Source organism: Drosophila gunungcola, unplaced genomic scaffold (genome assembly GCF_025200985.1).
Source record: "Drosophila gunungcola strain Sukarami unplaced genomic scaffold, Dgunungcola_SK_2 000001F, whole genome shotgun sequence".
Lineage (NCBI taxonomy): Eukaryota > Metazoa > Arthropoda > Insecta > Diptera > Drosophilidae > Drosophila > Drosophila gunungcola.
The window spans coordinates 9,119,427-9,137,788 of NW_026453197.1; the positions used below are offsets into that span (position 1 = coordinate 9,119,427).

The 18,362-nt window shown below is 36.7% G+C and overlaps 1 protein-coding gene across 1 annotated transcript; it reads right to left on the minus strand.

Moving 5' to 3' along the window:
• Positions 1–958: 958 nt before the first annotated feature.
• Positions 959–16,161, minus strand: LOC128261277 (polyhomeotic-like protein 1). The gene is given in 4 exon segments (XM_052994889.1): positions 959–3,599; positions 3,601–4,364; positions 12,547–13,530; positions 16,023–16,161. Coding segments are annotated over 3 exon segments (2,085 nt in total). The 5' UTR covers positions 13,318–13,530; positions 16,023–16,161; the 3' UTR covers positions 959–3,049.
• Positions 16,162–18,362: the final 2,201 nt, after the last annotated feature.

Consider the following 18,362-nt stretch of genomic DNA (forward strand, 5'->3'; position numbering starts at 1 on the left):
TTTATTTATTTTCTGAATTAAAAATATACGGGTTGGTTAACTTAAAAATGCGTAATTATATATCTCTTCAAAATTGATTAATGATATTAATTTAATTTTTAGAACATTAATCATTGTTATTTATAATACTTGATAAATAACTATTGAAGCCATAGTACATTTAAATCAAATCTGTCTTCGTTAATTTATGTTTTTGTTATGTAAATATTGAAAAATTAAATATTTAGAAATTAAACTCAATTTCAGTAAATTTAACATTTTATTATCACCTTTAAATACATAAATTATTTCATTAATATTATTTATAATTTCTATATAAAATATTTTTAAAAATGTTTAGTTCTGAACTTTCGCTATGAAAATCCAATTGGAAAAAGGAAAATTCCGTTTCTTCCCAACACTACAATTATTTAGCGAAGTTATACACCATGTACATTTTACTTTCTACAGGAAGTGAACATAACAATAAATTTTTTTATGTTTTTATAATTCAAAACACTTACCAGTAGTCCATAAGTATGCAGTGCAATATAAAAAAATGTGTTTTAACACTTCAAAATATTCATGTTTCTTAATATATTTTTGAAGACCTTGATTAGTGATTTTTACATGGATTTTACATAAAGTAAACTGCAAATTGTCGTTTAAACTTCAAGAAAGACGCCGTCAAGTGGAATTTTTAGGAACTTGTAACCTGGAATAGCGCACTTTTCAAAATTATTTTTTACCTGATAAATTGTTTTAGATCAAATTATGCGTGAGATATATTTAAGCGTCGCAATACTATTGATCTCCGTAATTAAGCTGAAACCCACAGTTTTTAGCTGAAAATGTGTCTAGCCGACTCATGTTTTTAAATCAACTTTCGTATAAAAAAAATACTAATCATTAAGTAAAGAATATGAACCCGTTTAATCTTTAAAACACCATCGATTACCAAAGCAGAAGAAAAACGGCGTTTACAATGTTTGTCAGACAAATAGGTACACACATTTATTTATTTTTTTAGCTGCTGTTTACACATTCAGAAAAACTAATTTTGGTTTAATTTCCATACGCACTCACACTACACACTCTTGCACATCTATGCCAAACAAATTCTCACTAATTTTACAGCTAATTAATTTATTCACATCTAATTTTCCATTTTTTACGCATGACTTTTCTTTTCAGTTTGGACTTTTGTTGGTTTTTTGATTTTGTCTATGCTAAAGTAAAAACTACGGCTAAAAAACGCAGCAGCAAAAGCCGAGCTGCATTTCATCATCATCATCATCATCCTCAACCATCTATCTGTTTCTCTCGTTTATGTGACTAACTAATTTGCCCATAGTTTTATTAGGTATACATATATATTAATATAAATTAATTCAATGTTGCTGTTTTTGCTCTGCTTTGCTTTGCATATAAAAATAAAAACTACTTAAATATTATGCAAAAATCATTAGGACCTAAAAAATAAACACGAAAATGTACAATGTTTTGATTTTGTTTTTGTTTTAGCATTTGTTTTTGTTGTTTCATTAACGAACTAGTGACGACAATATTTGTATAATGTAGGTAAAAGTTTGCGGTTGCTTTTTGTTTGTTGGTTGGTTGGTTTCAGTTGTTGGGTTTTGGATTGGTGACTTTTAGACGACCAGACTTAAGTGACTAAGAAAACATCTCTGTTTCAAAATAAGGTACAATGATATATTATATATATTTTTATCCATATACATATACATATATCCACAAGCAGATATATATAGAAAACATATAGGTTTTACAAGTGCCTTTCTCAACGGTTAGCTAATCGGGAACTTGAGTTTCAGTGGTGCCCAACTTTGGAGCTTGACTTTTTAGCAGCCGCTTTTCCTTGTCTTTACAATAGTTTGTTTTGCTTACGTTTTTCTCTCAATAATTCTTGTGTTTTTGTTTTAGAGCGAGGTCAACAATTAGCAACCAGATAACACCCAGAAGTGGACGATCAGCCCCAGGGAATCGATCTATGGCAAATGCTTTGATTCCTCGTTGTTGTTTTATCTATGGTCTATGTAAAGTGTATTTTATAAGTAATACTGAGATTCTGCTAGTTAGATGTCTCAGGTGTGTCGACGACCCCATTCCCAGACCCAATCTAACCTATCTAGTATCTATGTATTTTATGTAGTTTAATATTGAAGTTGTGGACACAAAAGCTAAACTGTTGTTTATGCAGCCCTTCAAACAGAATAGAAAGTAACTTTGGTTTGTGTTCTGTGTAGCTTTTTGTATTTTACTCTGGGAGAGATGGTAGATGAACAACATTTGGCTTATGAAACGGAGGTCTTTCGACATAAAAATATAAAACAATTCAAATTTCGTTGTGTTATTGAAAACTTTTCTTTCCCCTCTTTGGGATCTTTTTAGTTTAAATTTTTTAATTGTCAAACAAAATGGGACTAAATCCATATTATTTGTATTTTCTAGACTTTGCACAGTATAACAACCTAAATGTATATTGTTTACTCTTAAAAAACCGTTTAAAATGTTCTAAGTTTGAGAAGTTATCATACACAATTTTAATTTTTCTTTTGAATTTTTAAAGATACGCCTTTAAAATGGGTATTTGAGATTATTGAAGTCATGGATCCGATCCAATCCTTCTATCCCATGAATAAAAATATTTTATACAGAATCATTACCATACCATCTCTACCCCTCTCATATAAGTACCATTTTCCAAGTTCTACTCTGCTTTCTTCCCCCATCTTTCCCACTTTCACTCCGCCTAAGTAACGCTGCCCCTTTTTCTGCCAAGCTTTGTACAAGTGGTGACCCCGATCCTGGCCAAACTAAAAATAAGTTGTACTGTTTTCTGTATTGGTTTCTGTTTTATCTCTCTGTTGACTATTTCAATTGGAATTCATTTGCCATGCTGCGGGGCGAGTAGGCTCCTGCCCAGCCGGATCCTGCTCAAACCCACTCCGATGCCCAGGCCCACAGCCCCACCACTCCCACTCCCGCTCCCGCTCCCGTTCCCGCTCCCGTTCCCCATTGTCGTCGTCCACTTCTTGGGGCGCCACTGTCACTTGGGCTGAATCCTGGCCGAGCGTTCCAGCTCGTTGAATTGCCCATAGTACAACACCTCGCTGATTAGCTTCTCCGCAATGATCCTTTGCGTGCGATCCATGGTCCGCAGTTTAAGCGACACATTTGATCCAATAAAATCGCAATCGTCGCGGTTCAGGGACTCGGCGTAAAAAGCGGATGCTGCAACGGCCGCCTGGGCGGAAACACTGCTCTTGATGTGCCCCGGACTGGCGGCCGATTCGGTGGCCTCATCGTTATCCGGATCGGGTTCCTCGCCATCCGACATACTCTCCCGCGAGCCGAGCAGCGAATTCATTAGCATATGACCCGCACTGCCGGCACCGGTTAGTTTACGCATATTTAAGGGCATGGCGGGTGTGCTGGCATCGCTGCCTCTTGGTGGCAGGACAAAGGCTCCAAAATTGGCCTTCGCCTGAGCAACTCGCAAGTCCTGGGCCATGTCCACCAACTGAAGTCGGCTCTCCTCGCCCGCTGAGCTGTAGGAACGATGTGATTCGGGTGGCGGCGGTGGTGCAGGACCAACACCGAGTCGCCTGGCCATGGAAATAGTCCACCAACTCCTGCTTGATGTCCAGATCGTCGTGGCCATGATGCAACTGCTGTTGCAGTTGCTGCTGCTGCTGTTGTTGTTGCTGAACCTGCTGCTGCTGTTGCTGCTGCTGCTGCTGCTGTTGCAGTTGCTGTTGCTGCAGGTGGTGCTGCGTGTGTGGATGGTGATGCATCTGCTCATGCGCCTGCCTTGGGGTAACCGCTCTTCCTCCGGCTGGACTGTTGAGCAGGTGATTCTTGTGCGCCTCATGCATATTGGTATTCGGTATGGGACTGCTGCCAGCTTCGCTTAACGTTCGATCGGACTTAATGGGATCGCTGCCTAGATCGTTGGCCTCCCTACTACTTGAGCCGCCGCCACCTCCACCTCCGCCGCCTCCAGGACCTCCGACCACCGGCGAGCGTCGCTCCACCTTTGCGGCCAGTTGCCCCAAGGCCGCTGCCGCTGCCACATCCTCCTTGGTGTTATTGTTGTCCTCGTTGTCCGAGGTATCCATGGTCTTCAGTGGACTCTGCTGGAAATCACTACTGCTGCTGCCAGCACCGCCATGATAGCTCATGGGCAGGGGCACTCGCAGTTGCTGGGCAGGCGCTCCACCACCAACGACACCACCTCCACTTCCTCCTCGCTCCGAGCCACCGCCTCCAGAGCCCGATATCGGCGGCGAATACTGACCCGCCGTATTCCAACTGTCCAGCGTCTGACTGCTCGCTATCAGCATGGGTATATTGAGGCCCATCTGTAAGTACAAAACGGAACGAATACGAAAAGGTTAGTGATAAGGCGTTTTCAGGCGGGTGTTCAAAGGTTCCTAGCTTCGTCATCGTGACGCAGTCCAAAAGTTTGGACCACCGAGATAACAAACAACGTCGGCTACTTGATAACTAATAAAGACCTCGTAAGGCTATTAAATAGGAAACCCATTGATTCAGAGCTTTTTAGCTACTAAAAAGTCGACATACTAAAAGAATCGTCAAAAAATAGTGAAATGTATAAAAATGTTAGAAGTCAAAAACAATTTGCATATAATCATACTAATTGGAGTCCCCAAAAACATATGTACACCTGTATTGCTTGTTTCCGATTTAACTGAAATTATTTAGAAATTTCTGTTTTTGTTTTTTTTATTTTCCATCGCATTCCAACGCCGGTCAAACCCCCCTCGAAAAGTTGTTTTTGTCAATGCTTTAACTAAATCTGGAACAATAATTAAAGCCGAAAGAGCGAAAAGTCGAAGTCTGACCAAATTATGATAATAATGGTAAATAAATAATAATTTGACTGCGCTCAGATTGTGTTATTGTTGTTGATTTTTTTTAGATACACCTACATATATGGCAAACACACGAAGCGATCAAAACAAATTAGCAGACACACGCACCCAGACAGGCGATAAAATACAAAATAACAAGAAAGAAAGTTTAGTTTGGCCTACTGAAGTTTGTATGCTCTTTATTTAAAACTCAAAGGATATTGATGTCCAATTTAAATACGATATAAAGTTTAGTGTAGTTTAAGTCATCGGTAGTTAATGATCTGACTTGAAATTTCTGACGATATACATACATATACGGGATGATTGTCACAGAAATCTCTTTGATTGTAATGTATGTATGTACATATGATGAACATAGAAATTTCACCCAAAGAAATTGTGCCCGACACCGACCGAGATGGTATATAAATACAAGTTTTAAAGAGTGAACCAAATTCTAATCAAAATTATAATACTTTCGGCATGGGTAGCGAATTGCTATTCGCTAATTCCAAACAAACCCCCCATCCCACAGACCCCCTTATTAACCCACTTGCTGCTGAAACTTACGTTTGATGAGATTGCTGTCGCTGCCGATTCTAGGGGAAGTCTATGTGAAATCCCTGGGGACCTCAAATTATTGTTATTGTTGCTGTTTTGATAATGCATTTTTCTTATCGTAGTTTATAAAGATCGGTTTTCTTTGCAATGCCCTGTGTTTACACTTGTTGTTGCTGGACTTTTTTGATTTTTGTGAGCGACGCGACGACAACGCGACTCGAAATCGTAATATTTTTGTCCGAATTATTCTAGCGGCGTAGTAAAAATTTTCGAAAACCCGAACAATAACGAAGGTAGAGAGAGGGAGAGAGTGAAAAAAATACGTTTTTAAGAGAAAGCTTTAAGAGAACTTGCTTATTTTTCCAAAGTATGGGTGAGTCATAAAGAGACAGATAGAGCGGAAATTAACGGTGTTCTGATCGGAAAGAAGATATTAATATTGTATTGTAAAATGTTTAATAATATTCGAAATCTAAGATTGTATTAACAAATTACTTCTTTTCAATAAGAAAATGCTTAGTTTTTTTATCTTTTCATGTTAAAAAGGTTTGGATCCTATTAGTTTAAATGTTATCAAAATATGTGTGTTGTTTTTAATTGACCAAAACGTAGAGGATTCTTGATTTTTTGTAATTAAAATTTTATTTTAGTTTATATGTACATATAAGTAGGACATTTTATTAATATACCCAATCAAAGTAGCATTACATCATTTTTAGATTTAATGCATCGAACAAATAATACCAATACAATATTTTTATACCATTTTGTTTGTTGTCTTTTGTGAAAACTTTTGCAAATGTCAGCAAGAGAGTATCGCGCCACTCGAAAGAGAATGTCGAAAAAATTCTATATCTCGATAGAAGCAGAAGAGCTGAACAGTAAGATATATATATATATATATATATATATATATATATATGTATATATGTATGTATATCTAGAGAGGGCTTTTAATGGTCAGGCGACGGCATTAGCATTAACCTACCCCACGTTTGGGGCCTCACACGAAAATAAGTCAGCAACAACTATAATAAAAAGTTTAATGTGGTCAACGGTGATCAAAGCAAGAGCTCCCTCTCTTTTTTCTCCAATGGTTATTGCCATCCCTTTCTGTCTACGCCGATCTCATTATGGCGCCTAGAACTTTCCATCAAAAAGCTATGACAAACAAAAAGTCGGAAAAGCCGAATCTAATATTCTCTTTTATAGCTTTGACAAACATTTGACATTTCAACGATTTTATTTTAAGCTTAATGACGTTTTGTGTTTTGTCTGTGCATACAAATTTAGATATTCCCTAAAAAGGTCGCAAACATATATTTTAATTTAGACTTTACTTAAAATATAGTTGATTATATTATCATTCAATGATCAATTTTATTATTTCCTTTAATTTTTTTTTTTTTCGCTACAAACAAAAAAAAATTTGAATGTTTTTCATTGGGCCATCTCGAGAATAAGAGTTCAATCTGGGTTGTTAATTTGTTGTTGCCCCCGCTTATGTTTTTAAACTTCCCCAACTACGCCGCCACCCGCCCCCCGCCCCACCTGTTCCTCCCACTCCGCCCCTGCCTATTGCCCTCCCTTTCTGACTTGCTGTTATTGTTGTTGCAGCTGCTTTTGTTGTTTACGCATTCAGAGCAGCGTGTGTATGAGCAGCGCTGTATGCGTGTTTGCATGTCTGTATTATTATTTTGTTAAGGCAAATAAAATAAAACAGACAGGAGAATGAACTCGCTCTCTCTCGCTCCCACCTACTCTCTCTGCCGCGCTCTCTCTCTCTCTCTCTCTCTCTTTCTCTCGGCCTGTGTGCAACTGAAAAATGTAAACAAACTGATTATCATCCAATCCAATGAATAAATAACACACTACACAAACTACGCGTCGTCGTCGCTGCTTCTACTCCTTTGGCACGAAATCCGCCCCTGCCCATGCTGCTCCCCCTTTCACCGACCCCTTTCTCCTCGCCGCCCATTCACAATTGTCGCGAGCTCCCTCTTTCCGCAGCCACAGTAAAACATCCAAAAATCAAACCACTTCACATAACTTAAAAACAAAGGTATTTAAATTTTCGATTTATTTTTTATTTTGGGTAAGTTTTCAAAACAAGATGATGTAAAGTGATTTAATTAGATCGTGCACACACATGTTAATTATTCCATTGATTAATACACAAATTTGTAAAAATTTTTACAATTAAGTCAAATTTTAAGAAATGTTGAGTTGCCTGTTTGACTGTATCTACATATCTGCTGCTCTCGTAAATGTTTTTGAAGTACGATGGCGATATTTTCGCAAAAGCGCATACACCGCAACAGCAACAACAAGTTCGGAACAAGAAACAATAACAACAGTTACTGCTACACTAACATTAATGAAACTGCCATGAAAACCGCAAGCGCAAGCGCCGCACACAAAACCCCCAATACCCCTTATTTCCACACCCCTCGAATAGGGGGATTTACACTGGTCGGGGAGTCGTAAAATTAACAGTGGAACAAATTGCAATTGAAAATGCATTGCGGTGTGCACAGGTGAGTGTTCGCGTATAAGATGGCGCTGTCACCTGGCAGGTGCCAATGTTAGAGTTGTCAAGTGTTTTGCTCAAAAGATAATCCCCTAAAAGCTTTGCTTTTCCCAACATACAAGTCCCGACTATTTCCGCATATTTTATTCTCTGTCAATGGCTTAGAATTGTATGAGTTATTGAGACTGACTGGTATTTCGGATTCTTAACTATATAGTCAAGTTCCATTTAAATAATCTGAAAATCTTATACATTTTTAATTAAAAATGAAACAAACTCCAACTCCAACTTAACTCCAATTTATCAATATTTTGTAAAACATATTTTATATAAATTTGTATAATTAACTTTATCATATTTTTAGGGGCTTTCTCTGCTTTTTGTACTGCATCCTATCCTAAAACATCTTCACCCGTTTCAACTTTTCGACTGCGTCCAAAACTCCAAAATTCTTACATAACTTTGGATGATGGCAAACTATAGTGAATTCTAAGCACTCCTCCCCCCAAATGCCTCTTAGATATTCCAACACACCCACCACACCAAACCCTATACCCTATCATCATCACTATCATCATTATCATCTAAATAAAAAAAACCATACGCTGCGCGCTTGGCTCTAAACAACTTTGCAATGAATGAGTAAACAAAAACAAACGTTGACTTCGCTGCCGGCGTCGCAGTTGCTGCTTATTTGCCTTGCACTTTTCATTCCGCCACCGCGGGGGTGGGAAATGGGTGGTTTATAGGCAATGCAAGAGAAAACAAAACAACGCGAATTACAACAACAGTTTGATACTCCGCTACTGCTGCCGCTCCAGCTACAACAAAAAAGGAAACACAAACAAGAGCTAGTTGCACTCGAAAAATTTTTAAATTTTAAAAATAAGAAATGAGAAAGCGTTTGCTGGCAAGATATAAATTAAATATATAATAAAGAACAGTCTAAGAAATGTTTTAATTATTGTCAGTCTGAACATCCTGAAGAATTCGCGTTTTCATTAAAAGTGACTTGACTGGACATTTTCTCAGTGATACAATTTTTTGTATTTCTGAAAACATGAGTATTAAACTTAAGAATTCGCATTTTTTAAAGCAGAACTCTCTATTAACCACTCACGTTTTAATATAAAGAATTTGTTAGTTTTTTCAAGGTATTGCAGGTTCTGTGGTGCAAATGGTAGGTGGTGAATGGGAGGCAGTGCGTGAATCGTTTGCTAGCCACAACATTGCGGGACAACAACCGAAACAACAACAAAAACACCAGCTCGTCTTCGGCTTCATTTTGTTTTTGTTTTTTTGTTGTTCACTTGTCTTGAGGAAAATACCGCAGAGCAAAACAATTGCAAAATATGAACAAAAATACATAACAATATGGGGGCGGTGGGCTTGAGTGGGGTGTTGGCTCCGTTGGTGGGCGTACTGAAAAGGGGGCGTGGGCGTTGTTGTTGGTGCCTGCACACGCAAATAATAATGACGCAGAAACAGAAAAAAACAACACGAGACCAAAGCCAAACCAAAACACAGAAAAATGAGAGAACAACGCTCGCAGAAACAAATTAGAACAACAATGAATGGTGTTGGGGGTAGTAAGGGGGAGTATGTCCAGTGTAAGCCGATTTTTTCTTGTCAAAATTAATGCAAATAAAAATGTAGGTATTTTAAGCAAATAAATGTTTGGACAATAAATAAATCGAAAGAATGAATGATGCATTTTCCCATGAACAATTTCCCATGTTAAGATAAAATAACAAATAATTGAATTGCTTCAAAAAATATATTTAATAAATTTGTAATTCACGTATTTATATAAACTCATATAAAATGTAATCATTATGTCAAGATTGTTCGAAAAATTAAGAAATAAATTAAACTTAATTTTATAGTTTTAAATATTAAATCAATTTCCTTTATGGGAGATAAAAAAAGTTGCTTGGTAACCTGCTGCTATTTTGATAGCCGTTAATGTCGAAATACGTTATGGAGACCACAAAACCAGAAAACTAAAGGTGACATGACTTGGACAAACAAGTTGCATGTATTTAGCTGAGCCACGCCCCCGATTTCCCCATGCCTCTCACTCCCCTCGGACAAAAAAAAAAAAAAAAACAAAAAAACAGAAAACTCAGAAAAAGTCCAGGCGCCAAGTTTTATATTCTTTTCCTTGCAAAAATTTCATTTGTTTTCTAGAAACAGCAGCAAAAAAACGAGCGAAAACAGCCAGAAGAGACGGCGAGCGGCAACAGCAACAACAACAACAACTCCTGGCATTTTGTTTTGATAAGTCTGACAAACAACAGAGCCAAGTAAAAACAAAAGCTTCCAGCGAATCACGACGGCCAAGGAGGGAAGCTCGAGGGTGCGGTGTCCACTGGGTAACCACAAAACAAAACGTCACTACAGCAACAGTAAAACAAAGAGCTTGTCCAGAGCGGAGTTTCAAGTCCGAAAAGTTGCTATTTAGTCCGATTCATTAATTGGTTAAAAGGCATGGCAATGTAATGGAAAGCGTAGTTGTTGTAAACACTCTTTAAATAAGGAACCCAAAACTAATTAAACACGGTTTCACTGGGTTAATTGAAAATATGTAAATAATTATTGGTGAATACGCATTTTTTATATTACTGACATAGCAATCAAGAAACAAATATTGTTGGTCGAAAGTTTTATTTTTGTTTTCAAAAGCCTATCGTTTAATCATTTTTCTCCATGAGATTTAATTCTTTAGTTTACTCGTTGTTTTATTTTTTTTTTGAAGACCAGGTAAGCCAGTAATAATTAATAATATTTGGATGCAATAACCAAAGATACAAATATCATGTTAAAGTTCATTCCTAAGCTACAACTAATTCTAATCAAGAAACCTATTTAGTTTACCCAAAGATCACTAAATGATCTAGCTTCTTTAAGTGAGGGTAGCCAAAATAACAAACGGAAAAAAAACGGAATCCAAAAAAAAATCACCGTAGCAAGTGCTGCCTGCGTCGCAGTCGCCAACACATTTCGCCGTGCAAAACAAACATTTCATCATACAGAGCAACACTAACAACAACAATAACAAACGAAGGAGAAGACGATGAAGAAGAAGAGCGGCGACGAAATGTCAGGGCCCCCCAATTCACCTCCTCCTTCCCACTCACACACTTGGCTTGCCTGGCGCGACAACGCAAATAAAACCAACAAAAATACCAACAATAAGCAAAGAGACAGTGGAAGAAAGAGGGAGAGCGGGGAGAGGGTGGAGCTGGGGCCAATGCCTCACACACACACCACTGCGCATTTCTAAGAAAAATTTATGCGTAAAATTTTAATTCTGTTTTGATCGTCAACAACAAAAGAGCACAAACAAGCGCACACACACGCTGTGAAGAGAGATCGCGAGAGAGTGGGGCCATGGGGCCTCTCAGTGCAAAAAAATAAGCAAGTCACTTGCGCACATGTCTCCTCGAGCGCCAAAGAGATTTGGCCAACTCACTCTCTTTGGCCAACTCACTCTCATTTCACAGTTAGTCGTTGTTTTAATTGAAATTAATACTAGAAATTGTTGTTTTTTTTATTTGCCTGTAAAATATTTCATTTGATAAGCTTACAAAAAAAAAAATCTAACAAAATATGTACTCACATACATATGTATATACATATGTACATATGTATGAACATTATTAAAAAAATATTTGTTGCTAAGCCAACAGGCGGACACACGTGTGTTAAGTTTTTTCCTGCTAATAGAAGGATTAATGCTGATCATTTCATTTGAATTACAATTTGATGTGCGTTCTTAAGAAAGGAATTTAAACATGTTGATTAAAAAGATTAATCTGTAAATAATGCTTTCGATCTTAACAAAAACCTTTTAATTTTACTTCAATTTAGCAAAAATTTTAATTAATGTGTTAATTTTATTGACCCACTGGAGTTAAAGCTTTTTTAGCTCTGGTAAATTTTTCACAATTTTATGAATTGGACTTTGATTTTTAATCTCGATGATAAGAGAGGTTACTTTTACTCAATGAAATCAATAGGGAAGGGGAAGGCTAATAAAGGTCTTGCAAAATAATTCTACAATCGATTCAGGATGATTAACTGAATGACTGTATGCTAAAGTTATTTCCTATGAAACGTTTGTTTGTTTTTGCTTTCGAAAATTTCTTTTGAAAACTGATACTGTTTTTTTTTGCACATTGAAGGGATTGAGATTTCTTAAAAGAAAAGAGCAGTTTGGGTGTCATTTAAAAGGTTATCATTGGATTTGGTAACGAGATTTTTAGACGAGTGAAACTTAATAGTCAGGTTATATTCAGAGAATAGACTTTTAATATATTTAAAAAAAATCTATAACACTAGTCTAGATACTACACGAGATATTATATAATTTCTTTACATTAATTAGACACTTTTTCTTAAGCAAAACAAATGGATAAGAATATACCTAATACAAAATATTTTTGGGCATGTGAAAAATCCCCGAAAATATTTAATGGGTAATTTCTGTTAATTAAAACTGAGTTTTTTAGCGATTTCTGTTTGTATTATTTGTTCTTAAAAATAAATTTTCTTAATAATAAAATCACTTACCGCTCCGAAATATTTCAGCTCTTTGGTCTTGATGCGTCTGTGCTGCATGGCGGGCTGCGAACCAGGTACTCCGCCACCTGGTCCAGTGGGTGGTGCTCCTCCGTTTCCCGCCGCTGCAATCGTACCGCTTTCGTAGGCCGCTGCTGCGACGGCCGCAGCCGCCAGTCCGTTTAGCCCATTGTGGGCGGCAGCGGCTGCCGATGAGGAAACGGGATTGGGCACCAGGTTACCAACCGACGTATTAACACCTGATCCACCTGATCCACCGCCGCTTAAACTGCCGCCGCCAGCCTCCATGAAGTCGAATCGTTTAAAGGCATACCACTTGGACGGATTGGGCTGGATGCCCTGGTATATTTTCACAAACATCTTGTGCTTCTCACGCCGATACTGGGTCAGCAGCACGTTCATCTTCCGCTCGACCTCCGCCTTGCTGCAACCGAAACGCTCGGCTATTTCCGACCACGCCCGGAATCGACAAAGTTTATCCTTGTACTTGGGATCGGCGCGATTCCATAGCTCTGTGTGGCAGCGATACTGTTCGATCAATTCCAGAGCATCGTCGTTGGTCCACTCCATGATTTTGGGCGAGGTATCGCCGCCACCCACTTGTAAACTCCCTCCCCCGCCAACGGGCAGTGGGATAAGCTGTTGTTGCTGGGTGACCGGGCGGTGCTGCAACTGCTGGTGGTTCAAATACGGATGGTGGTGCGACGTCTGATGTGCGGCTGCTGCTGCGGCGGCTACCACGCTGGCCGGATTGAAGTTCATTTGCCACGCCTCTCGACCGATCGGTGGGTGGTTGGTTTATATATATAAGCTCTATATCGACGAGCTCTACTTGATCTTTGCTTCTATCGGTTTCTGAAGAAAACTCTCAGGGAATGTCACGCGAAATGCACTCAATCAACATTGTCTTTTTGGGTCCTGTTGACTGGGTCTCATTCTCTATCATTTAGCTCTTTGTGTATTACTTGTCATTTACTAAAAAGAAAAAAAAAAGGGGAAACGGGAGATTAGAAAAATTGTCACCTTTCATGAAGTAAACATATCTAATTTTTAACCTATTAATATAAAAGTTCGGTCATTATAACTTTTACGATTAATAAACACTTTTTGGGAATTTCATATATTAATTATTTTTTAGTTTTAATTGATTTAGCAGACTTTCCTTTGACAATAACTTTATAATATTATTCAATTTAAAATCTGTAAAAACAAGTTTGTCTTTGGCGTTTATCGTTTTGTTTACGTTATCGCCGGGTTTTTCCCGCGCGTCAAACATTCAGTCCCTGAGTCGAAAGATAACCGTGAGTCATTCATACACTCATCCACCACTCGAAACATTTTCAGCGAACTGTTTGCGGCCAAATACGTGCAATCGAAATCGATCGCCATTGGTCATTATGTTATGATTCCATTTCATTCGGACCGGGTTCTCTGTTAACTTATTTGTGTGCCGAGGTGTTAATCAGAAATGGGAAACTTTCAGGCCAACAACTATGCATGGCATGGCCAAAGCAAACCAAACAACCAGAAATTCAAACCCGAAATCGATCATCATCACCCAACTGAAATAGGCCTCTCTGTGCAAAGTTATATTCAAAAGTCCGGTGGCAGTCAACTTGCTAATTGCCGAGATTTTTATTTGATTTGACATCTAATTGATAAATTTTAAACGACATATAAAATGTTATGAAGTAAACGACGGGGAGGAATTTACTGCACGGAAGGGAAACTAAACTAAATATTTTAACGTTCTATCATTTGAAGTAGATTTTTGTAGTTTTTTTGAAAATTAAAATGGCAAATATTAAATGTTTTTATTAGTTTACTATAGGAATTGATAATTGCATTAAGAAAATTTGATCTTTGTTTTAGTACAATATCTAAAACTTAATCCCTGACAACACTTTCTCGTTACAGTAAACATGAAGTAAACGTTTGGCCTTTTATATAACATTTTACAGTATTCCACAAAATAATCTCTATTTTGGCCACAAAATGACCTTATTTAGCTTTATTTTATAATCCCTAAATAAAAAATTATAATACTTGTGCCTACAAACAAAAATAGACTCGGCTCTCGAGCTTATCGGGGACGTCTCCAGGGGTAGATAATACGAAGTTTTATCTAAACCATGATATGACCCAAAATTATGAAATACCCGTAGCCGTGACGCATGTAGCTATAACTTTTAAATGTCACACAAAATGCTTAGACAATTCCATAATTGCTTAAGAAATCTCAGTGTAGGGAAAAACCCAAAACCGATATTGCGTTGTTTGTTTTCAACGATCTAACATTCGCCATTAACTGAACTTTAACTGATCGACATTTGTAATCTTGGCAAACAGTGAAAACAATCGAAATGAGCTTTTCCCATTCAGCAAATTCCCTGTTATAAATCCGCATCAATTTTTTATAATCAGTTTACAGAACACGTCATCGTCTGCCTAGGTCAGTGGCACTATATATAGTATAAAGCTTGGTATAGTACACATTGTACAGGGGAATAAAGTCCGTAGAGAATGATAAAGCAGATTTTATTCGGCATTAGCATATTGACGTTCAATTTTGTCTGCACTGGAAAAAATATAAGGAGAACTTAAAGGATAAATTAATTTTGAGACGTTTCAAAAGATTTCCAATAATATTTTTGGATATTTTTTTTTTTAATAAAAACATTGTTAACACACCGCTTGGGATTATTTCGGTCGAATTAAGTCACTGCCCAATTTCACTTTATCTGAATGTAATTGTTATTATTTTTTATGTGTGCAGTGAAAATGTCGCAGTTGCTGCGCGAGGAGAAAAAATTCTGCCAAGAAAAACGCGTGAGTGGTAATTTTATTTTTCTTTTTCTTCGTAATCGTGTGTGTAAATGTCACAAGTCAACAGAAACAGAAGCAGAGGTACAGGCAACAACAAACGATAACAAAGATGGCAAGGCAACTGCTCGCGCCTCGTCATTCACAATAGACGGAAGTGTATTTCGCACACACACAATCTACACCCAGGGACACGTGCGCTTTCACTCGAACCAATACCATTGAATGGGGTTTATACTATGCGGCATCTCGCTTTTACATCAATCTTTGTCGAACGTAGATTTTCGCTTCCTGGTTTTGGCGACGAGCGCAATTTGCTTTACGTTTTAGCACTTGTCGTGCGTATTTACGAAGCACAAAAGCGGTCAATATAATAGCACTGGATTACAATATATCAGATTTGATCAAGGGTTCTTGAAACTTTTTATTTCGATTTTCGAAAAAAAGTTCCACCAGACAAAGTTCTTGAAAATAACGCTTTTGAAACACGAATCTTCAGATCTAATGCGCTTGTTTTTGAACTCGTTTTTAGACAATAAGTGGTCTAAAGGCTGTTTAGGTTAATTCTATCGGTTTCAAAGTTTATCACTCATACGTACTGTTACCTTTCCGCTGTGCCTTTAAAGTTTATCACTCATACGTACTGTTAAATGTTTTTATTGTTCTCCACATTGTGATCCTTGTTATCAACAAGTTCACAGGGTCGCAAATGGGAAACAGATTTGTTGTAACAAGTTCTTACTGGTTAACAAACTAATAAGTAATTTATGTTTAAGACCATTGCGCAACGCCTAAAATTAAAAATAACACCAACATCTACCACATTGGAAGGTAATAATGACCATGTTATATTAATTTTTCTTTCTGTGTGTTATTTTTTTAAAGGTTATGGCTAATGAAGTTATATTAGTAATAGGTACTGTAAACTTCTCAACCGCTTTTGGTAACAATAGCTATTCTACCGACAGCAACTGTATGCACATGTCTTTGTGTTTTAGCACATGATTTCACATAATTTCATAAAATAAAATGTTTAGTAATCGGTTTTTGTCTCCCGACAAAAAGTTCGAGAAGTATTTCTTTTTGCGCAGATTGCCACGCTGCGCAAACAGCTGGATGATTCATAACGGTAAACTCACTCACGGCGCACACACACAAGGAGAATTAGACAGAGATAGGTTGATAAAACCTTAATTTGTTTTTAGTTTAGTTTGCGTGTGGTTTTTATTGTTTGTGTTTTATTTTTCTGTGTTTTTTATTTTTTTTTGTGTTTAGTTGTTTGCGCCACACTCTGCGTCAATTTTTAGCCGCGACACATTTTGGTCTATTTTTAGAACTTGTTTTTTACGCCACGCTGCTTTTGTACGCACTTTTTCACTCTTTGTTTGTGTTCGGGTGATTTTCCAATTATTTTCCGTTATTGCTTCGAAATTGGAAATGTTTGAAATGTGATTTTGGGTTGCTTTTTCGGTTTTTCCCTTGCATTTCAGTCTGCGGCCTCGTTTTATTTTTAAGTAGCACAGTTTTGAGGGATTTTCTTGGAATTCTGCGGTCAATTCGGTTTATTTTTTCTTATATTATTTTTACTTTTGTTGCTTACTAATTGCGTTTATAAATTTTGGGTTTTCCTGTGTGAAGTTAATTTGCATGTCTTGAAGCTTTGATTTGTTGTTTGATTACCGAGAAGAATTGCGACTTTATGGGGACTTTTATCAGGAATTTCTAAATGTCACCGTTTCTGTTGTCTTTTAATGTGAATCATGGCGGAAATGCTTAGGCTGGCAGTTTTTATTGGATGTTTATTTATAAATTAAGTGTTGTTTGTAATTGGTTGAGGTTTTGATTTACTTTAATTGTCTCTGAACTTTTAATGAATTTCTGCGAAAAGTTTTTGTTTTTACGTTTTGATTCTGAAACTTGCATAAATACTTAGTTTAAGACTTTTGAAACTTTTCAACTTTGATTGCACAGTTATTTTACCCTGCTTTATTTGACAGATTTCTTTAAGCAGTGTTCAACCATTTTGAATTCGTTTAAAATCACTGCCAAAATAAAAGGTCTGAATCAGAAAACGTTGTATTTGCATAAAATCCATGTTATCCACAATTTAGTTTGTTTTCGCCTTTTGTCATTTTGAATAAAGAAGCAGGGGGGAGAGACACCACAGGCCGAAACAAATTAAACAACGCAAAAAGTAAACAACATTCAAAGCGAAATTGAGCACAGAAACTTAAAAATACATTTCAAGGCGCGCGGAATGAAATAAAAAACAATTTACAATCGTTCGCCCAACACTCACGAACGCACATGCTATATGCTTTTGAAATACATTTTAAAAACACTTTTTGTGAAATATTTGTTCAAAATATTTGTTAGCCTTTTGGGGTATTGCTTATCAAAACAAAATAAATATGTGGCTTCATAGCTTAACACAAGGCTAAGTGTATTTCAAAATATTTAATCAATTGGAATACTTGTTTATATGTTCTGAAAATATTTTTGTCTAGAAAAAGAGTTTGAAAAACAAATTGAGTTAAATAACTGCTGTCCTAGTTTTTTGCTTCATTTATTTATTCACACGTATGCTTTTTTTATTGTTTTATGGATATATTACCGTTTTCTCAATATATATTATTTAATCTCAAATATTTATTGTTTCCTGCTTCTTGGTAGTTTAATACTTATGATTTTGCCTTAATTTCTCGCGTTGAAAACTCATTTTTAAGAAACTTAAACTTTTCAAACTCTTATTTTACAATATCTTTTTCACTGACATATGTATGTGTATTTCAAGAATAATTTTTACACTTTTTGAGTCCTTTAACGTTTTTAACATATATTTTATACTTTTCACTATATATTTTTATTTAACATGCTAATACAGTTTTAAAAACAGAAAATCACTTTTCGAGTTTTTTACACTGATGTTTCCACAATAATATCCTCTTTGAAATATATTTACAAATATTGCCCGTCTGGCAAAC